Raw genomic sequence first — 24,038 nt, 5'->3', positions numbered from 1 at the left:
CTTGTGCTTTTGTTTCCTCTGCATGCAGAAATGATTGTTTTATTTTAAGAAGTATTTCAGTTGCACCTGTTTGATATGGCCTTGGTTAAAGCTGGAAACTGTGCTGTGGTCATGAGTTTTGGGGCTCAGAATGAAAGAAGTGGCTCTGCTGAAAAGATGAGTGTGACTATATACAGCATATTCATTCATTCATTATTTATTTATTTATTTATTTATTCATTCATTCATCTTCACTAAATGCTTTATCCTGGTCAGGGTTGCTGAGAATCTGGAGCCTATCGCAGGAACTCTGGGCACAATGCAGGAATGGATGGGATGTCAGTCCATTGCAGTATACCATGCACACACATATTCACACCTAGTGGCACGTTAGAGTAGCCAATCCACCTACCAGTATGTTTTGGAAGGTGAGAGAACCCAGAATAAACCCAAATGGGCACAGAGAGAACATGCATCAGACCATCACCCTGGAGCTGTGAGACCACAAGACTGTACCACTGTGCTGCCCCATACAATATATTGTGTTAGAAAAATATGAAATACTTATAAATAATTATTGTTATACTCTGTTTCAGGGGTGTACAACTCACTGGTGATTAGTGATTTGCTTTTTCTAACGCTTAGCAATTACCTGAGGCAGTTGGACTAGACTCTGGCATTTCAGGACTGAAGTTGTGAAAGATATGATCAATAATGACATAAAAAAGTTTTTCTAGGTGTAATGCATCCAATTTAAAGAAAAGGATATCCAAGTTAATGAAGAACGCTAATGATTATCCTCTTTACAGGACTGAATTACAATATAGCAGTTTTTATTGGGTTACACACCTAAATAATTTAATACTTCACTGCTACTGCTGCAAAGTTAAAAGATATTTAATGTAATTAATCATATCATGAACTACCCCAGTTCTGTTCTGGTAGTTCATCATGAATATACATTATGACCATCAGACTCTGTGCATTGGATGCCTCTGCAAGTGGTAATTGTGTTCATTTTTATGGTTTTTATTAAATAACCTACATTTATGCTATTTTAAGGCTTGTCCTCTTGATATTCCCAAGTAATCAAAGCCAGTGTTTTTGCACTGGTTACTATGAGTAGACTATGTTCCTATAAAAAGAGTTCCCAAATTTAAGGAAAGAGCATTGAAAGTTGACATTTTTAAATTGCAAAGTCAAAGCAATCAACTGTGGTTTCAAATGGTAACATTTACTGTCTCTGGTTATGGCACATCTATCATGTGGTTTTCATTGCTGCCCAAGTATCCAATAATCAGGTGGTAATCACATGCTAGCCTGACAACGGTTTCAATTGTCTATGTATTTGAAGTTTCACTTGTCTCTTTCAGCATCAGTCTTAACAGAAAACCAATTTTCCTTTTTATATTTGGTTCCTCTGCCTTTAGGAAATGACTCGTTTATGTGAATTTTTCCTCATGAGCAGGAAATTAGAGATTTAAAACGCCTGTTGTATGATACAGAATGTCAGCACGCTTAAAATACTCTGGAATGCCGGACGTCTGAGAACGCTACCGTCTCCATGGAAACTATAGCTCTCAAACACAAACTCTGATTCGCTGGCCAGACAAGAAAAGGGCGGCTGAGGGAAAAGTTTTCCCAAGTGAGAGAGTTGTATCAAAGGGTGGGTTTATGTGGGAACACTTTCAGACCACTAAAGAATGCAACACTATGAAATGGTAACGGGTCTGCAGCTGTGGGATACCGAGGATATTGTGCACAAATCAATCTGGTTAATGCAGCTTTAGTCTTATGCCCGATATCTCTCTTCCACTTGTACTTAATGTGTATACTGATAGAGTCAAAGACTATAGAGTAACAAAAGTAATGAAAATGTGCAGTGTGGAAGTTATGTAGTAAATCAGCATGGAATCACCACATTTTGGTTCTCTTCTCTTCATTTAGTGTTGCTCCAGTCCTGCATTCAATAATCATTTTCTCAGAACAGGCAAGTGGATTTTATTACCATGCTTCCATTTAATTTGGAACAAAAACATATTGGAATGAAATGGGTCATTTCTTCAGGACCATGGAACAACACACAATAATAAGCAGCACAGTACACATGACTACATAAAGTGCAAATACACAACAGTGTGACACAAGTGCAAATTATACAATAAATATAGAGGATTGTGAACTCTAACTAGACAGGACAACAGAACAATACTGGATGGAAGAAACCAATATTGTACTTTTACTGTATTGTTCCTTAATTGACTAGTGGGCAGGGGAGCACAATGGCTTAGTAGTTAGCAGTACTCCAGTTAGTGGAGTATGCTTGTTCTCCCTGTGCTCCCTGTCCAAAGACATGCGTAATAAGCTGATTGGCATCTCTAAATTGTCCGTAGAGAGTGAATGGGTGTGTGAGTGTGCATGCCCTGCGATGGGTTGGCACCCCGTCCAGGGTGTCCCCTGCCTTGTGCCCTGAGTCTCCTGGGATAGCCTCCAGTCTCCCTGTGACCCTGTGTAGGATAAGCAGTACAGAAAATGGGTGGATGGACTAGTGGGCAAGCATAGATCGTGGCCAATGTCTCTGGGTAAATCTTCCTTGGCTTCTCTACTGTTCTGTCATTCTGGGCAACTACAATATAGAAGCCTAGAAAACAAACAAGCGACATCCAGAGCTACATCTTGATAACTTTTAGACAACTTGCTTGTGCTCCTAAACCAAAACAACTGTTATCCCTAAGGGATGGAACTAATGAAGAGGATATCTGGTATGGGATGGCGGCCCAGATTAAATGCTGTGATGGGGAGGCTGTAAGTAAACACATGGCCAACAGAAACTCAGAGACAGAAAATAAAAGAATGAACCAGAGGAAACACCAGTTATTTCCCATAAGGAGTTTAGCAGACTTTCTATAGTCATAAATGGCTTTAAAAATGTAAGACTAAGACTTACCAGTGGCTTTAGAACGAATAATTATTGCTATTATGTCCTGTAGGAATAAATGAACCATTCATTACTTCCTCAGTGAAGTTACAAAAGATACAGATGTTTTTTTTCTCTTCCTGTCCTTGCAAAGAGAGGACCATTCTAACATAGAACACCCTCCTGTTCACTCTTTGAGGGCAGCATGAATGATAAAAACAGAAATTTCCTTTCCCCAGACCATGGCTAACTACATTAGGACCATCTTTACGAGACAGATAACAATAAGAGCAGAAAAGCAGATGAGTAGGTCTTCTGTTTTGCTTGGCAGAAACGTTCTAGGAGCCGTGCGCCCACTTGTTTGATCTACGAGTTGGACAGCAGGAAGTCGAGCCCAGATCTGTTTATCTGTGGCTATCTAGCCCAATCTGCTTACTTAAGGCCTGTCACTGGCATACAATAGGAGTGAGAGGATATTGGTATTGGTAAGAGATGGTGTCTGGAAATACTGAGCCCAGACAAGAGCAAAGAAACAGGCACCAGTCGAAGGTCTTCTAGTCTGTTGTTACAACCGAGTTAATGAAAGCAGTAGCTCATATTTCTACAGTCTGACTGTCGGAGAGGAACATATACAGCTTGCAGAATCACTCCAACAGATGAGAAGTATCTAATTTCAGAGTTTTTTCCTACAAATAATCCAACCTCATTTGGCTGTCACACAGGTCTCAATGTTGAGCAGCTGTTTACTCTTGACACCGAACCAGCCAGAACATTTTGGAATGAAAAGTTCATCTTAACAAAGTATTATGCATGCTTATAAAGTTAATTAGCAGAAAAGAACAATGAAACACTTGACTAAACCAAGACCAATATAGTATAATATTTTTGGCCTTGAATCTCAGTGACCCCTTTAGATCCCACAGTCTGTATCCATGTTTTTGTTTTAAACCATGAGACCATCTGCTAGATGAATCTATGATTTCCACCCTGCTGGATGATTTTGGTATACGTCTGCACAAATGTTACTGTAGCATGTGACAGAAAATAGCCATACTCACAGAAGATACAGTGTTCCAGTGGAGACATAAAAAAAAAAAACCATTTTATTTGACTTTTAAATATTCTACAGTTCAACTTCAGGGCTTTCAAATGATATCTTTAGCTAATCACAGGCATTATTATCAGTCTCTGCTGTGTGAGTGTGTATAAGCACAGCTGCATCAGACGGTCTCCAAACTAAATCTCACTTTATCTGGCCAGACCCTGTTTCATTTGGCTGCTAGCATCAGAAAACTACCATGGAACCTTGTGTGCATGGACAGAACTGCATTTCATCTAAGAACAATATGTCCCTAGTGGATACTGAAAAGTTCTGGAGTATGTATCCAGCCCACAGCATTGCTTCCTTGGGTGGAGTTTGATGAGACAGAGTACAATCGAGTTATAGACAGACAATGCAGTGTTCTTTAGCTGTAGGATCAGGCCTGGGTACTGGATATATACAGTATTCAAACCTTTTAATATGATGATGTGACACGATTTAGCAGTTTTAGTATTGCGGGATGTCACTTGAGAAAGTTTATAGCATTGAGGCAACTCTTATGTTACACTTGTGTGTGAGATCACCATGGGACAATCTAATGTAAAGCATGCATGGCCATCCCAGTAGGACATTATTATTATTATTATTATTATTATTATTATTATTATTACTATTATTATTATTAGTGGTAGTAGTAATAGTCAGTGCAGTTACCAATGCCATAAGATGAGGAACTGAATGACTTGGTAAATCTCAGTAGTTTGTCCAACAAGGAGAATTGTCATCAAGTCTAATGTCATGCAGGAACAAGCAGGTTAGGGGAAGCCACAGTATGTCATCTTATATACGTGTGGATTAGTATTTTACCCCACCTTAGATTGCCTCCTCAATAACGTTGTTGGGTTTAACCCTGCCACATCATTGTAAAAGCACTGGCTACACCCCTGATGATCAAATTTTTAGGGAAATATGTAGCATTACCAGTTTTTTATGCATACTTGCATAGAAGCTAGCATAGAAACTTGTAGGTTGCTGTTGATGTAGCCTTTATCCCATTATCCCAGCATGAGATCAGGGTGAAAATTGGCTTCCACATGGGAGTGTGCATGGTGTGCCAATGAAAATCTGTCTGTTGCTCCTGTTCCCATGAAATAAGACATGTACAGTGTCACACTATTTAGTCATTTCAATTATTTCAATTTGTTGCTATCTTTTGTTGTCGACGAGCTTTGTTATAAACATATAGCATCGCAAAAGCATTAACCTTGTACCTGCAAAGTACGTTGATTAAAAAAGATCCTACTAACAATGCATAACTATACTTCTTACATTTTCAAGTAGTATGTTAGTATATAATGGTGAGATATTATTTGTGCACTCTGTGTGAGTGATGTGTTTTGTCACTGCCTGTCATGTCTGAGAGCTCGTGAAAAATTATCTGTAAATGTACTGGCAGGTCTGCCTTTGGCTTTCAGCAAATAGCTGGGCGTGGTAGAGGAAAAGTCCAACAGTCAGCCGGCTGTGAACAATCTTCTGCTGTTAACAACATAGCATATGCAATGAGGCATTTGTTGTTAAATCATAAGTAGCACAGTAGAAAATACATAGTTTAAAGACTGTTTGTCAAAAGCTTTAGTATAGCATATTGAGTATAACATGTTTCTTTAGGGGGAAAAAAAAAGAGTAACGCAGTGGAACACCGGAAGTTCAGTGACCTCAACTGTCAAGTAGTGGTCTGAAAAATGGAGGCAAAACATTACTTCGTCTTCAGTAACTGTTTTTTCCTCGTCAGGGTCGCAGTAGATCCAGACACTGTCCCGGAAACACTGGACATGAGAAGGGATACACCCTGGAAGAGAAGCCACTCCAGGGCACCATGGACACACTCACACACTTATTTATACCTGCTATAGCCAAATGTTTTTGGGAGTTGGGAGGAAACCAGAGAACTTGGAGCAAACCCACATGGACACTGGGAGAACATGTGAAACTCCACAGATGGAGCTCAGGACCAAACTGGGGGACCTTGCAGCTATGAGGCAGCAACACTACCTACTGAGCCACCATGCCACTAAGATGCAAAACAATTAAAAACAATTTATGATTTATATCGCTGGATGAAACTTATGTTGAACTTAACACAATTCCTTTTGATCCACGAATCACGTATATCTTTCTTAAAACTGGCACTGCTGTAAATTTTACTCATTTTATGAACTGTTCAAATTAAATAGACAATCAGAGCAAAGAAAGGTTGTATACAAATTTATTAAGAACACAAGCAGCAGGACATAAGTGGAAGCATTCGTCTCATTTTTACCAACTAAAATAAATCACACAATCAATAACAGTCTTTAAGTACTAAAGCACATTCCATAAGAATGCATTGTCATTAAAGTTTAACTTAAAGCTTCCTATCAGCTAATTCTGACTGGCAATGTGTTTTCATGCAAGTAATTCTTCAACATTCAGACCACATTAATGTAATACATTAAACAAATTATTGATACATTAATGGACATAAGCTAAAAATGGTCAGCTACTATAAGTACTAGTCTCAGCTACTTGATCATTAGGGAGCCATCACAAAGCCACACAACACCCTTCTACCGCACAACCACCTGGAGACAGGTTTGATTTCTCTCATAAAAATAAGATTTGACCCTTTATTTTACTGTCTGTAGATTTCGTACACATCTTTGTTGAGTTAGAAATGCTGTAGAGGCAGCCAAAGTGTAAATCTGGGTTGGTGAATATTTTGTAGATTTATAGTAGACTTATTTATTGCAGATATAAAGTACTGCAGCGCTGCACCTGGGCAAAGAAGTTCGAGAAGTGAGACCAATAATCTTGTCAGCAAGGTATTAAAAAATCCCAAATCCTTTACATATAAAACACTTTCAGAACTTTTTTTTTTACATTTCATTACATTCAGCTGGAAAACCACCACAGAGATATTATTCTACAGTGCTGTATGACTGACGTTATTGTAGCTAGCACCCTACTGTGGAAGAGCGTGGTACAACATAACAATAATAATGGGTTGGATCACATACGTAAGATCTATTTATAAAACTTTTAAATATATTGCCATACTCCATAACAAATCATCAGAACAGGATGCTCAGACTGACAGCATCTATGTGTAACAAGGATGAAGCCATCAGACAACCATCAGTGAAGGGTCAAAGGTCAGGATGGGTTACGTTATGTGGCATCAGGTTTCCACAGATGTCCATGTTGGCAATGCTCTCAGTCGGTGTGGCTGGAGGCTGGGGAATGTGTTGGTGTATGTGTTGGGGAAGGTGTGTGTGAGCCTGTATGAGGTACTGTAGTGGCTGTGTTTGTAGTGGTGATGTGTGACTGTAGTGCAGGGACGTTTTGAAGATGCATGCTCATGGCTGGGCCTCTGTGTTGACCTCCTTGTCATAAATGTAGCTGCCAACACCACCTGTGTTCACTCCTGAAAGCACCACAATGAAACATGACATATGACAAAGCATCATTTTACACACACACACACACGCGCGCGCGCAATAACTATATGTAAAACTATGAACAGCCAATAAACTGAAATTTTTTTTTAGACTATTTCTTAATTATTTTACATAAGTGCACATGCTTCCTCTTAAATTTAACCACTAGATGTGCATTTTTAGAATCTACTTAAATGTTGAATGCTGAAGAGAATAATAAATTGAACAGCTCCACCTAGAGGGTAAAAAAAGATTGTACCTTTTGGCCCGAACAGGACAGCGTAGCATGGTTTATGGCAGTAGGGCTGGCCATCATGCTGACAACATAAAACAAACACATCAGGATTTGGATACATTTTCTACTAGGGGTTTTACAGTTTTACAGAAATGTTCCCAGTATGGTAACCTAGTATAAACTTCTCATGGTATCATGGTATTAATCGACCATTTAAAAACACACAGTGGTGACAATTAACGGAAAAGCTTATTATCAATTATTTTATTATGATGTATTATTACTTTCCTTATTTTTAAGAATGTCTTTTCCATAAAACCTCTTATACTGTCAATATATATTATGTTGTTGTAAGCTGAAAGGAAGTGTGGCTGCAAGGAAAGATGGCATGCTAAAAAAAAAAAAAATCCAAACACTATGGTAGTGTTCAGTGCTGTTTAGCCAAAAATAGATTTGTGGCTTCATTTCATTTCATTTTGGTCTGCAATGCTATGTTCTTCTGTGGGTTTGATAGCTGTCGTGTATGATAACATTATGCTAGTGGCAGCTAATGTAGCATGTATACAACAGTAGCCAAAGCGCTTTCAGTGAGGCCGTGTCCCCTGTGTGGAGAAATGAGGATGCGAGGGAGGGAGCTGCAAAATCCAGGGAGATGCAGACAGACACAAAAGGGATGAAAACACTGCCATAAGGAACTTCATTGGGTACAAATATGAAAGGGTAGAAGATAATAGATGGAATTGCATTGTGGATTTTTAAAAAAGTTAGCGCTGAGGTAACTGTCCATTCATACACCATGACAATCTTATTTCTACACATTCAAATAAAATGTTAAAGTTTATTACAATTTGTTTTTTTGAATCAAAAATAATTTCATGCAACCTTAAACACATAAGACAAAATCACTGCATGGAACCTTTCAGATCATCCTGCTTCTAAATGACCACACTGTTAAAAGAGAAATCGCTGAGATGACACTATGGGTTTATCTGCTCAGTCTTTTCTACTTTTCTCCTCACCTCTGCATGACTCCCAGCAGCCAGGGTCTTGTTGCACCTCTCACAGCGCAGACATGGCCGATGCCAGTCCTTCCCCAGAGACGTCACCTTCTCGGCTGCCATGACACAATATAGCTTTATTAAGATTCCTATTACCTATGAAGTGCTAGATTACATGATACCAATTCACATGAGACTGAGCAACCTACCAAAGTAGACCCTCTTATTACACCTGGGGCACATGTTTGCCTCCCCAGAAAAGGTGGTGATGCTTCCAGCTGAAATGAGAACAGAAAAATCCATACAGACAGGCACTCAGACACTTCCCTTCGCTCTGTTTTGTTGTTTTCACTGGATACTGGGTATGAACGAGCAGCAGAGAGTTAAAGAAAGTGTTTGAAAGCCTCTGGCCTGCAGCTGTGGGAAAAGCTGGGCTCACTGGCCTCAGCAATTCCCCAGAGTGACTGAGTTATGTGAATACAGTCTAAGCAATTCTTTTTGTACCTTTAGAAGGAGGTCTGCTGGGTGCAGGGACCCACTTCTCATCAGGTTTGGGTGCAGAGTCCACAGTAGCCGGGGCTGGGTCTTTGTTGACGGGTGCCTCATACACATAAGAGCCTGCACCCCCAATGTTTACACCTGCATAAGAAGCAAAAATGAAAGCCACCCAAGAAAACAAGGGCACAAATTAAACACACAAAGGTAATAAAGGTATAACATAAAGGTAAACATCTTTCATATATTAGTTCAGGTTCAGTTTAGTTTGGAAAATCCTTTTCATCTATGATCCTAAATGTTTAAATCCAAACTGTTGTCATTATTAATCACATTAATAAAATCACTGTAGTGACATCCAACAATTTATCAAACAACATCTAACACGTATTGTCCAGCAGAGGGCCCTCTGTCATACGAAACTGCAGAGAGAGCCATTTAACTTTTATGATCAGCAGATGATATCCAACAACTGTGAACAAGTGGAATGAAATTCATTTGTTTCACTTTCTTTTACTTTAACCCAGTTACATGCTGACAGACAGGTGAAAGCTCTGTCTACTCCTTACTCAGAATTTACTCAGCACCTGTTATACTGAAACTGCCAAAATCCGCTGCTTACAGTTTGAACAATGTTTTCATATATTTTAAAGTAGAAGCGTAATAACCTGCAATAACTTCAATTCCATTTACTGACACAATTGCAGGCATTTTAAAACCATATGTACACATACTTTCTGAAAAGTTCAGAGCTACACCAATTCAAGAAGTAAGATACAGTAAGTGGTCATATTAAGTGTATTACATCTGTATAGGTATGCATCGATATGATAGTGGTACCGGGTTTCGGTCCAGTACCATAATCATTTACTCTTACTTTTTTTCTTTAGGAAAAAAAAAAAAAAAAAAAAAAAAAAAAAAAAGGTTCGATACATCCAATACCATGTGATACTGGGTGAAGTGCAGGTTTTCATCTAGGGTATATTGTCACATTTATGAACAGATGACACGAAAAGACAGTAAACTTAAAATATTTCACAATTACAATTAATAATCAAAGCAAAGCAGACTGCAAACTGTGCTGTGAGAACATATCAGCAGGAGGTACTTCAGCATCTGCCTACAATCAAGTAACCTGAAGAAACATCTTATGGCATTTAAACTGAATTTTTAATAGAAAATATGAGCATTGCCAATCTGAATGCACACAGCAGTATCAGCAAGATACTGCTGGTCAACCAAAAATGTATTTGTGAGCATGGAGTAGTGACGCAAGCATGCAGAGAAACAGTCACATGTGAGATGCACTTCATTTCTGTGAGCACTGAGCACTGAGACATATGTGCTTCGGGTCTCCACTTTGCTTGTGAATCAAGGTGCAATTCATGGGACCTTGTGCTAATTTGTAAGGACCACACTCGCTGCTACAGCTCTGAATGCTCAGGTTTGCCTCCATCACAGTCTCTATTAAAGTTACTGTCTAAATCCAATAACATAAACATCAAACATAAAATTCAGCACGAGGAATTCAGTGCTAGCAGCGCATAGCAACAACCAACATAAAACAAAGGTAAATAAAAAGTCCCATGATGCCCCCGATTGCTTAATACCAAGTAGGTTATTCATTTTGTTCTCAGTATCAGAATCTGTATCAAAAAGTATCAGTATGTAATTATACTTGAGTTATCTGGTATTAAAATGGTTGCCATGGATTCTTTATGGCACTGCTAGTTTTGTACATGGTCATGAACTCAGTTCTCACCTTTTGGCCCAAAGAGGGCAGCATAGCAGGGCTTGTGACAAAAGGGTTTCCCATCATGCTGCAAAAAAAGAGGTAGAAGAATGTAAGCAAGGCATGAATTAAAACTTGGCAGCTATTTAAAACCTGCAATGTTCCATCAATATTTCAATCTGTTATAAATATGATGGCGTCTGAAGTCTTAAATCCACTTGTGTGCACTTGTGAGTGATGTTTTTGTTTGCTGTATCTTTAATTTGGCTAGAAGTTGAGTTTACATTTTAAGCTTTTTGCGTGTATACAGCACCTCCAGAACAGATCCATTTGAGTTTAAAAGCCAAAGAAATGCTTGCTGTCCCATGGCATCAGCTCCCCGTTCTTGACAACTCTATCAGCAGTTACTAAGGCTCTGTTGCTGCATAAACTATAACAAGGGCTCTGTTGATGCATAAACTGTAACAAGCAGGTATGTGCTGAATATGAATAACCTTCACTTCTGTGACTGGGATGAGGCTGGGATGTGGTTAGCATGGAAACAACTAATGGCCAGCTGTGAGAGGATGTCAGGAGGAAATCATGAACAAGGCCAGTGGCCCTGTTAGCAGACGTCTGCTGGGAAAAATTGCAGAAATGCCTACACTCTCATCATACCAGACAGTTATACCACAAATGGTCAAGACTGGGAAAGGGCAGATTCTTACTCATCAGGACTACTGAACAGGATAATAAGTGTAAGTCTATTTCTCTGCACACTACAGGGTGTCCCAAAACCTCTATACATGGGGGAAATGAACACTTTTTAGCAAAACGTCTTCCAAAATTTTTCATACTTAGTTAATATATATATTTTTTTCAGATTGCCTTTAAGAATGGCTTTGACAAAAGAAGAACGTATTGAAAGCACATCACACACAACACTGTTACCAAACTTATTAACAAATTCAAAAAGACTGGAAGTGCTGCGGACCAACCGAGAAGTGGACATCCACGAACATCCACTGATGATGATGATGATGATGTGAAGTGACGTGTGGCCAAGTATGGTGACCCATACTCAGAATTTGTGCTCTGCATTTAACCCATCCAAGTGCACACACACAGTAGTGAACACACACACATACACACCCGGAGCAGTGGGCAGCCTTTTTTGCTGCGGCGCCCGGGGAGCAGTTGGGGGTTTGGTGCCTTGCTCAAGGGTCTCACCTCAGTCGTGGTATTGAGGGTGGAAGAGAGCACTGGTCATTCACTCCCCCCACCTACAATCCCTGCTGGACCTGAGACTCGAACCCACGACCTTCAGGTTCACCTTCGGGTTACAAGTCCGAGTCTCTATCCATTAGAGTCTCTAACCAACATGGTGCTAGCACACATAGTCCTCTATGTATGGAGAATTTGGGACACCCTGTATATTGGTGCAATCACTGAGAATCTGGTGTGATAACTTTCTCAGCCTACCACTTGAGGCAAGGATTCATTTCTTTCCATTTCGAGCCAGACTGCTTTCTCTACAGATACTGGTGAGATGAATTAGGTGGTCCCAGCCCACTCACTTCCCACAACCTAATACCAATGTCTTTGCCATTGTTTTTCCATCAGAAACCCAACCCCATGTTTTCCAAGAGCATAGCCTCATGAACCCCCACAAGCTCTTCAAGAGGAGGATGTCTTATAACTGAACTTTTGGATACCAAAACACAGCACAGTAATATCTAGAAGACCATTTGTCATTAATGACAGGGAATCTATCCAGATTTTTTATAGGGATTATCCACCTGGGACTATGGTGGGTTTTATTCTGAATAGTACAAGATCTCTAAAGTGCACTAAAGTATAGTGCCATCAGTCTTAAAGGGGAAAACATATCCTTTAGTCATGACTGTTGATACTCTCATTTCCATAACAATGGGGCTCAGTCTTAACAGAGGCACATCCTTACCACGGTAAGATAAGCTCCACATCTGATACAGGGATTGACACATTAGTAGCCTGGGGTACAAGTTTTTTGTTTTGTTTTGTTTTTTGTTTTTTTTATTTGTCAGGTGACAAGTAGGCTACTGATATGGCAGTCACCAGCATTTTTTATCTTGCCCATGAGTTGGATAATAAAAACTGCTCCCTACTGGCTTTCACTGCTAAAATTTTTAAGGCAGCATTGTGGTGCAGTATGTAGCATTGCCACCCAGAGCTCCAGGGTAGCTCGTCAAACATTTGGATTAAACTACGTTAGCTACCTTTCCAGGCAGACAAAACATGAGACTTGGGCACATTGGAGCATGCACTCACGATGGGCTAGGTAAGATAATGAAGTGCCATCGCATGGATTGAACGTATAAATACCCTCACTGAGACATTACTGATGCAGACCAGCATTCAACTGGGGATGGTAGAGGCATTGTTTCTACAGTAAATGCAAATACCAGATGCTTACAGCTTTAATCCAGCTGCTGGAAGCATAAATAAGAACGGAGAAGACATTTGGGGTTCATAATATAGTATTCATCAAGCTGCCTTTATAGAGTGAAATAGGAACAAGCTTAGACTTGACTCCTATAAAACATCCCATACTACTGCTCCCACCTCTGATCTCAAACATAAGAGTCTGGTATGATGATCATACAGGAAGATGAGGAACAAGTTATAGATCATTATAGCAGAAACACAAAAACAGGAAAGCCCAAAATATACAAAAATCACAGTAGACTATCCCCATGGGACAGTTTAAAAATGTAAATAAAGTGCTGTTGCGTGTCTGGCAACTATAAAAGGAAAGGTAGGAAAGATTTCTAATTACACCACAGTAAAAAAAAAAAAAGATGAATAAATATGATAGTTAAGGTAGCTTTGTTTATTTAACCATTTACAGTATACTGCTGTCTCAGTGTAGATCCTGATTTTAATGTTTATGCCTGCTAAGTAAAACTAAAGGGAAGAACCGAGTCCAGCAGTTCACTGGCCTGTCACCCCAAACACAGCAACACACGTCACGTTCCCAGAGCCCTGAAGCCTACTCCTTCTTCAAACAGACCAGTCTTGCCCTAGCCCCAAAGCCTCTGAAGCAAATACAAATGATCAGAAAATCAGCATGTACCATACACATGATACAAGACACATTTGCTGTGCTGCAATTTATACAGTGAAATGATGTTCATGTTATTTCATGCATATGATCATGTGTTAATATATGATCATTTTTACTGTAGGTATGGTACTCTAGCAGTTAGTTGTTTGTCCATTTGTTTTTGAAAAATTGATAAATTGGCAATACCGTACCAGTAATTGTTTAAAAACGGAACTAAGAAAATGATTTACAGTTTTTAAGTGTTAAATATTGCTGTGTAATGACGAGGTGTGTGCACACTAGGTAATCAAATACTCGGTTAACCTTTAGAGGTGCAAGTATTCTAACAGTGAAATGACTGTTGTGTCACGAGAAAGTTGGGGAGAAAAAGGAAAAGAGGAAAAGCAATCAAGCTGCATTTTGCTACAGAGAACATCATTGTTACATGCCAAACTGTCTTACAGTAGTTCACCTAAAGCCAGTGTTTAATTCATTTACCATTATAGCATTAATCGTAATCATCTGACTCAATCATATATCAAAATAACAGTCAATAACAGCAGACTCTGACAATAACATGTGATTCAGTCAGGTCAGAAAACAATTCAGTGAGGTATATAGTGAGGTATATGCTATATCAAAATTAAGCAGAAGGCACATCCCTAGCTATGACTTCTTCAAAAGGATGTACTTACAGGCAGATATTTCCAGGCCTGACAGTTGGATTAAGATAAGGACTGTAGTAAAGGAAATAAAACGGTGCTGAACTATGGCCACACTAATATATAGTGTCACAAAGCAGCTTTCCAATCCAATATAGATTTCTATTTAGATGCCTAATGAGCAAACCAGAGGCGACAGTGTAAGGAAAAAACTCCCTGAGATGACATGAGGAAAAAACCTCGAGAGGAACCAGAGTCAAAAAGGAACCCATCCTCTTCTGGGTGACACCCGATGGTGGGATTATACAGTAAATCATTACTTCTACATTTGTACACTATAATGCCAAACAGTACTAACTGTGTTGAAGGGATGTTCAGTATAAGCATAATAGCCTCTATGATCACAGCAGCAGTTCTCAGGTACAAGGCTATAGTTTCCAGGTGAGATTATACAATGAAGAAAGGATAGGGTATAAACTGTATTTTTGGGAAGTGCAAAAAATATTACGCAAAATTGCCTGGTACAGTAATGTAACTTTATTTTGTATGTTATTATTTTTTTTAAATATAATTTCGGATGATTCTTATATTCCAGAGTGATCTAGAAAACAAGGTAGTTCTTCCTGCTAGCCTGGAAAAAATTTGATCAATGGTAGCATGGACCCCTCAGTGCGCTCCTTTACACAGTACACACTGGACACACTCACCTCAGCATGGCCTCCTGGTGTCAGGGTTTTGCTGCAGCGTTCACACTTCAGGCAAAACTTGTGCCAGTCCTTCCCCAGAGATGTCACCTTTTCAGCTAGTGGAGCGAGAGAGAGAGGTAGAGAGGAAAGGAAGAAGATTAGAAAGAGACCAGGTGAGAGAAAAGAAGCACAGGCATGTTAATAAATATTCGTAGTGGTTACTCTACCCATTTCCTTAATTATAAGAACGAACCTCCTTTGGCAACATCCCAGATTTTTATGATTTACATTGTGCTCTAGTGAGAAGATAAATCTTGTAACTGTGGTTTCCTGTACTTGATCAAAAGCCATATTTGGCACCACTGTAGAGGAAGTACTTAAAATAAGTACATTGCTGTAAGCACTGTTGGTGATTTTGACAACTTCTGTCAAAATGGCCTATCCCAGGCCCTCCATTGAAACATGATGTAGAATCATGAGCCAGAAAGTGCTGGTGTAGGTCCAGATTTTGGGCCACATCTGCACTTACATACCAGATTTCAGCTCAAGAAACTTAGCAATGCCAACTTTAATGATTTTTACAAAACATTAAAAGTTTGCATTAAAAGCATGCTTTGAATCAATGCTTGAAAAGTTTCACCAACAATGGCTCTTTTGTAATCTACATCCAAGCAAGCAACAATCACAGCTACACAAAACCATATGTTGTGTATGTATATATAACAAATTACACCTGGCCTTTTCAAGCAACATAATTATTCTGCAGAAATAAAGCAAATTGGGTAAGATTCCCACACTTGTCTCAAGTCTCTCCAGCACTGAGAACCAAAACCACTGTTCACTACAGTGTTTTCTTACTTGTAACATTTTTATGAATGCTTTCTTTTTTTACTGCAATCTTCAGGCAGTTTCATAGTGCAAGTTGTTGTCACAACAGTGGAACTGGCACTTTTGGTTAACATCATCTTTCTCTGCCATTGTTGTCATAAGATACATCAATAATACTACATTAGAGAGGATATCGATGTATTTTAGTGGCTGATAAGAGCCCAAGAAAGTCACTGAGATTTCTTTTCTCAGAGCATCTATTTTAATAGCTATCAGGATGTAAAGACAATTGAGCTGAAGGTTTTTTTTTTTTTTTTTTAAATCAATCAATTACAGCACCTTTAAATTCTCAATATAGAAATGAACTTTGATAAATCTACTGCATGTATCTTGCTTGGTAATTCAACAGTACAGAACTCTTCTCCTTGTTTTGACAATTCCTTGTCTATACAATGTCCATGAGAGTCTCATGTTCAGTAATTGTTTTATCCTGGTCAAGGATGCTGTGCATCCAGAGTCTACACCAGGAACATTGGGTGTAAGACACAGATTCACCCAGATGGGATGCCAGTGAAGAGTAGCCAATCCAACTACTGGTATTTTTTTCCATAGAATCCAGAGGAAACCAATATAGACATGTGAAGAACCCACACATTCAGTAACCAGAGGAAAGGATCGAAACTCAGATCCTGGAGCTCTGAAGCAACCAGACACAAAATTTGAAACTCTATGTATGGCTAATTTCTTTGAAAATTTACAGTCACTTTAGAGTTGGTCTGGTTGGTTATTGTAAATCAATACAGTGGGGTCCATAAGTCTGAGAGCACTAGTGAAAATTGTCTAATTAATACAACAATTTTCATTACAAATTATATTCTGACAACAATTTGAGTGAAAAGTAGAATCTTTGAAATCTTTACATGAATTTCAGAGTTTTTAGTATTTAGTTTGTCCCCTTTTTTGCTTTAATGACAGTGTGCACTCGATCTGGCAAGGACTCCACAAGTTTGTGCAAAAACTTATGATCCACTTAACAAATCCATCAGAGTGTCATCCAAACACATGCTTCAATAGAAGAGATTAGGCATGAAGAAAATCTGACCTTTATTACAAAGCAGATAACATGGTCAATATCACAAATTTACTTACATTTAAATAGAGACCTAGAAGAAGTGCAAAATCTTGAATTTTGAGCAGTCAAGATATTGAACATTTTTACTTTCATTGTTTTAAATATTTCAAAATTCTAAAACCTTCTGTTTATTTCCAATTTTAAATGGAAAAAATCCCAGATTATCAATGTGGCCTTAGACATTTGGACCCCACTGTATGTTCGCAATCTATAAAAAAATGGTAGTGCACCATTTAACATAAAAAAAAAATTGCAGTTGTTGTTGCAGCTGTAGCTTTATTTTTACATCATGTGCATCAACACTTCTCCTGCTGATACACATGAATGCAAAATTGAAGCTGCAGCTGGACAGCCATATTGTCAACTTCTCATTCTGATTCTTTTGTATCCGAATCTCCTAACTTCCTCTAGACGGTTTCTATCCCTGTGTGTCCCAAGTGAGTTAACCACAGGCCTAAGTATACATGTTTCAATTATAAATCTCCTCCTGTACACAATGCAGAATGGAGTCATGCTGGGGCAGCTTTCATCCACTAGAGGAAACACCTCCTCTTATCAGACCTGGGCACAACCGGCCAAAGAGGGCAAACCATTTCCTCCAGATCTCTCCTCTTCCGTAGCTTTTCCGCCAGAAGAAGGAGTATTGTTTAAGGTCTGTCGGTCCTACTGCCTCCTCAGACTCTCTCGTGGGAGCAGCTCAGGGCAACAGGGATCATTTTCACTATGAAATATAATGCATCACAGCACAAAAAAAGTGCTGGACTCTAGCAAGTCCTTTATATGACCTGATAATAATGCAACTACTATATTGCAAATCCTCCATGAGTACAAAGCTACACCTGTTCTCCAGAGATTCAATAGCAGAACGTCAGTTCCCCACAGCATAAATTATTGCTAATAAAAATAGAGGCTAATCTGTCCACGGAGACATTAGGAGTCAGTGGACTGCAAGTGCTTTAGAGTGAGACACGAGGCAGTGCCAGGCCTAAGAAGACCACGTGGGAGAAAAAGCAGACATATAGACTTGTGGTTAAAAGGTACTGCTGTCATTGTGAGACACAAGAGGTTGTCTGAGGGTCTGAGTGTCTCATCCAGCTAGTTAGTAGCTGGCCCTCTTCCAGTTACTTAAACACAATCGAAACAGTGTGTAGCCAATTACTTCAGGCTGCACTAGCTGCATAAATCTATCAATTCTGTTATATACAGTCAGCCTGGTGGTCACCACGAGTCATCTTCATGCCAGATACTGATGTCCCCTTCACTGGGGACACTGTAGTACTTAGAATTGCATTATGGAGTCCTGAAATGAAGGACACCAAAGCACAGGATACCAACTATGCACCGTGTAAGATTATCCATGAGGGGATATCAGGCTTTATCTAGTGTAGCAGATAGAGCACTACATGCTTACCTGATTGCAGATAATAACACAAAGATGTAACAGACACAAGCATAATTTGCTAGCTGCAAAATTCTTGTGCCGCATGTTGAACATATTATATTACAGCTCATGAAAAGTATGAGCTAGCGTTAAAGTTTCTTCTGTTGCATATCAAATAGATGCAAATATCTAAACATGATATTACATTATTCCATATAAAAGGTTGTTATATCTTTTAGAGACTCTTTTAGTGTAAACTTACCTTAAAAAAAAAACGTACCCTGACTCAGATCATTCGACACTGGAACATTTTCACAGAATTAACAACTACTTTAATTGTCATTACCTTTCTGTGTGTGGTCTGTGATAATCCAAGTAGGGGAATTGTTAAAGAGGTGTATTTAAGTGGGTAATGGGGAGAGGAGAAATCGCAAAGCGCTGGTAATTTACAGAGGCTCTTTACGGGGCTCACTGAAAGGAGGTTCTTTTTCTGGTAGGCTAATTGCTTTTCCGTGATAATCAACAGCAAGTCGGCAACCCAACAACCTACGCCAGAGAGACTGAGGAAAAACAAGAGGGAGGCTGGAAAAAATACAATTATTGGTTGCTCACCCTGCATTTAGCAAATGATTAATGTGTAATCACAGGCAAATAAAACCCGGGCCTCCAACAATATTTGCAAAGCTGAACTCGTAACCAGACCTTCCAATCTCATCTCTGACTTCTGTTCTGAACGCATGCCAGCTGAGTCCATCCAGCATTTCAGTTACAGGGACCTGATTATTACATGATCTGCTCGCCTCATACATCTGGTCGATGGGACTAAACCTCCCATGCACAAACACAGAGGGGGCCTGGCAGTACAATTACAGCATAAAAAACCTCTACAAAACTGTGGGCCAGTCCAGTGCTTCCTCTCTAATCTCTCATTATTAACAGCACATTTGCTCTGAAATAACATTATCCGCTTTAACAGCTGTGCCTCTTCTGATCTGTGAACACTCCTGACTAAGCTCCATGGCCTTAACCTAATTTAGAGGAGACGTGCTACTAATATCTCCAAACAAATCATAAATTTGTCAGTTGAGTGTGAGCTCTGAGTTCCAGTTTGAGTTGGCTTCTGAACTCAGGCGTTACATAGCAGTAGCAACTGGGTGTGGCAGGAAAGCTCTGGTGTGCAGATGTGTCTGGCTTTCTCAGGCTGATGCAAGGGCTCCTCAAACCTGGCTACAGAAGGCCACTGTGGTGCCAGCCAAGGTGGGGTTTCCGTACTGAGGGAAGTCACCATAACAGGCCCTTGTGCAAGCATTACCTATGTAGGGCCCTATGATTACCGCAATATGGAATCGCCAAACTGAGACAGAAGAACAGACTTCAGATATCAACAGGAGCATGCACAAAATTTCTGAACATTAACCAGTTTGAGCGATTGGATATGTTTACATACGTTACCCAAACCAACGAGAACATTCCATAATAATGGACCACAAAATGAACATGCTCAGTGAGATAGGCAGCTAGCATATTCGCGTACAAAAAATAAATAAATAAATTAACATTTCAGAGTTATTGTAATAGTTTGTTGGCAAATAATAAGTTAGCAATACTGTAGAGTTATTTTATCCAACGTTAACCTTTGAATTATTAAAGTCTGTGTTCTCACATGCAACATCAGTAGTATTCATTACAGAGAACATGAAAAAGAACGACAAAAAGCAAAGTTATACAAAAACCAACATCCATGCTTATATCAGTTACCAAAATAATTTGATACAAAGCACGAAACCAGTACATAGAAATTTGGCTGAAACTCAAATTAATTACATCAGGCTGATTTATGAAACACTTTATGTATAAATGGTAGTATGTTGCCAAGTAACGAGGCAGATGTGTCATGATCGAGGCATGGAATAGGCATAGAACCCTCCTTCCTTCCTTCCTTGCTTGGCTACATTAAAATAAGGTAAAGTAAGCTTGAAATAAATATTTAAATAAGCACAAAGATGACATGTTAAAGAGGATTTGAAAATATAATTACCACCCTACATAAAGGAAGCACAGAAGATTGACAATGAATGGGAAATGTGGCTTTTTGGCCTTTCATTTGAAAAGCAGCAGGCTTCCACTAACGCTTACAACAGCTGTAGAACAGTTACAGAATCTTTTACCAATAAAGGAAAAAGCAGAGTAATAAAATGTACACTTTAAACATTTAAAATGCCTCCTTCAACACAGTGGTTTACCACTTGCATTTTAAACAGGATACATGATGTGTAGAAGCTCATTTGAAAATACCATTTGGGACAGCAGATTTTACATAAAGAGGATGCATGGTAAAACCTGCCACCCATTTTACAACACCACAGTTCATTTCAATTCCTAACAGGGTAAAAGTTAGTAAACGGAAAGTCTTAATAGTGCTCAGAACACTTCCTTTCTTGTTTTGCTGGTGCCAAGCTGTAAAAAGATGAACTGACTTTCTAAACATTATAAGGAATGTAAAATCTTATATTCACAAGTCAGTCTGTAAAATTAAAGAATGATATGTTACTTTAGACGTCCAGTGGTATTTAATCTGAATAGGGATCTTCTCTCCAGCAAACTCAAGTAGTTGGGAAGGTAGATGTATGCATGCAGTGGCAACCTTTCAGAAATTCCTTCATCAGACTTTAAGAGTAGCTCCGAGACAGGGAGGAGTGGGACACACCCGAGAGACCACAGCTGCCATGATTTCAGCTGGGTGCTAATATTAGAACACTGTTTAATTGATCCGGTCCAGCACCCTATGACGTAGACAAAACCATCACGTCTAGGGTTTTGGAAAATCAAGTGCAGCCACCGCCTGAACCATGTAGAGAAATAAACGATGCCACTATGCACAGAGCTGTAGCTGATGCTGAAAAAGGCAAATTAGAAATAGGGGACTGACAAAACAACACAGCGCAGTGTCAAAACCGCTGTGACATCCAATTATAAACTGGCTTATTTATACAAATACCAGAACCAAACGGTCTCTTGAGGGACATTGCTTATCAGTGCCTAACAGATGAACGGCTGTAGGGCTGCGATTGCTGTTATATAACCCTGATTCTATTCACTCAATTGATTTTATTACATGACATTGTGACTGATGGGACGAGTTACAGTTTAGTAGCTGAGTCCCATGCAGTATGAAGAAGGAGAGTAACACACTCTGTACCATTGGATCACTGGACAGTAACACACACTGTACCACTGGATCACTGGACAGTAACACACACTGGATCACTGGACAGTAACACACACTGGATCACTGGACAGTAACACACTCTGTACCATTGGATCACTGGACAGTAACACACTCTGTACCATTGGATCACTGGACAGTAACACACTCTGTACCATTGGATCACTGGACAGTAACACACACTGTATCACTGTATCACTGGACAGTAACACACACTGTACCATTGGATCACTGGACAGTAACACACACTGGATCAGTGGACAGTAACACACTCTGTACCATTGGATCACTGGACAGTAACACACACTGTATCACTGTATCACTGGACAGTAACACACACTGTACCATTGGATCACTGGACAGTAACACACACTGTACCATTGGATCACTTTATAAATAAGATAAATTAAAAGGGTCCTACAGAAAGAATGGATATATTAAATGATCCTGCACTGTCAGACTGCAGGGAAGTAACTCATGAAGTACTATAGAGTACGATGGTAATGGATAATTCATTTGGGTGTGAAAATGCCTAGGTCAAATATAGACCTGCTCTTTCATTACACTACAAAATCTCTGAAACTGGACACAACCAGGGATCCACTGAGGACTAGTATGAAAATTACATGAAAAATAAAGTCACTGGGTTAAAAATGATCATACAAGTTCTCCAGTAAAACAGTAACAACATTAAACAAATGACTTTGAGAGTGTGTTAATATAACTGCTGTGTTGTGTGTCAACATTAATCCAATTGAAAAATAAAAATTATTTTAAAAAATGATAACATTGCAAGACAGTAGTGTCAGTCCTCCTCTAGTTAACACACCTGTATAATAAAGTAAACAGAGGTTTGTATTGTAAAGGTTCAGAACTGGGCATTTGGTGTCAGTTCTGCATGAAATGTGTAGGAAAGTGAACGCATCTCATCAGCTAATAGCAGAAAGTATTTTGCTAAAGTGCTAAGGTGATTTACGAGTGACTAGAATGTCTAGGGAGCCTTTTATATTGAGCCCTGTGTAGATTACAGATTGGTATTCCTGCCTGCTTCACTGCAACCTGCTTTACTTCAGCTGTAGTTCAGTGTACTGAAGCAGGACAAAGCAGTGGAGATGAAATGAAGCCACCTTACATTTGGACTCTGTCCAATACATTCCAAAATATTTCAACATATTTCTCATTTAATTTAGAAAAGAAATTTAATTGAATAAACTTACCAAAATACACTGTCTTTTCGCATTTTGGACACTTGGACGCCATGCTTGTTTTTGAATTAGATATGATGTATAGTGCTTAGCCTCAGTTTTCAGCTTTTCTCAGTCGCGCGCCAGAAGCATTTCACTGGAGCATCCCGCTTCGAGAAAGGCTCTATATTTGCATAGCCCCGCCCATCAGGCGTGCCCGTTTGAACCTCCCGCCCACATTGTCCGCCGCGCTCATTGGTCCAGCGACCTGTCAATCACAGTGTGGTTGCCAGGCTGGGACATCCACACAGAGGGCCGACGAGGGGTCTGTGTCTCTCTCTTTTTCCATCCTTGAGCTGGTGTGCAACAAAAGCTCCTTTCACTGCTCATGAATAGGGATTCTTCAGGACACGCCAGACCGTTAGCAATGTGAAATCTTTCTGAATGACATTGGCACGTCCTAGTCATGCTTAGAACACTTCCTTTCTTGTTTTCCTAGGGTCAGGCTGTAAAACTGGACATTTTTAGGACCACGTGCCCCTTGAGCAATTTTTCCCCCAGTTAAAAATAACCATCTTTTTTAGAGCAACTTATTCTTTTTTTCTGTTTTTGTCTATGCCTCTGATTCTTACTGCATTTATTATTCATCTAAATGTGCTTCTAGTGTGTGTGAAACTGTTACTGTTCCTAGTCTCACACATCCACATGCTGTCCGATGACATTGAGCAGATCCCAGCATCATTCTGTAGATAAATTTAACATGCCCTGTTTCTCAGTTATCTCAAACCCTGAGACCGGTAAAACTGTTAGGTCAATATTTTAAAAAAGCTTTCCACTAAAGCGAAATCTACACATCTTCTTGGACTATTTGATTGTCTACAGATAAAGTCTCTGTGGTGTTTACAGCTTGCAGTGCCAGGGGTTTCTGAGTCAGTAAGCTTGCTGTGATTGCAGCTTTGTGTGGCCTGGTAACCCAGACACTTGCTGCATAAGCAGTGCAG

General features: G+C 39.4%; 1 protein-coding gene across 1 annotated transcript; it reads right to left on the bottom strand.

The window, feature by feature from the left end:
- Nucleotides 1-6,187: 6,187 nt before the first annotated feature.
- Nucleotides 6,188-23,227, bottom strand: crip2 (cysteine-rich protein 2). The gene is made up of 8 exons (XM_026933874.3): nucleotides 23,071-23,227; nucleotides 15,308-15,402; nucleotides 10,905-10,962; nucleotides 9,152-9,286; nucleotides 8,857-8,925; nucleotides 8,669-8,763; nucleotides 7,674-7,731; nucleotides 6,188-7,401 (listed from the first exon to the last, which is right to left on the bottom strand). The coding sequence occupies exons 1-8, from the start codon at nucleotides 23,111-23,113 to the stop codon at nucleotides 7,334-7,336; spliced, it is 621 nt and encodes a 206-aa protein (XP_026789675.3). The 5' UTR covers nucleotides 23,114-23,227; the 3' UTR covers nucleotides 6,188-7,333.
- Between the last annotated feature and the right edge of the window lie 811 nt (nucleotides 23,228-24,038).

This window comes from Pangasianodon hypophthalmus, chromosome 10 (assembly GCF_027358585.1).
Source record: "Pangasianodon hypophthalmus isolate fPanHyp1 chromosome 10, fPanHyp1.pri, whole genome shotgun sequence".
Lineage (NCBI taxonomy): Eukaryota > Metazoa > Chordata > Actinopteri > Siluriformes > Pangasiidae > Pangasianodon > Pangasianodon hypophthalmus.
This window is presented reverse-complemented; position numbering and strand designations above follow the sequence as displayed.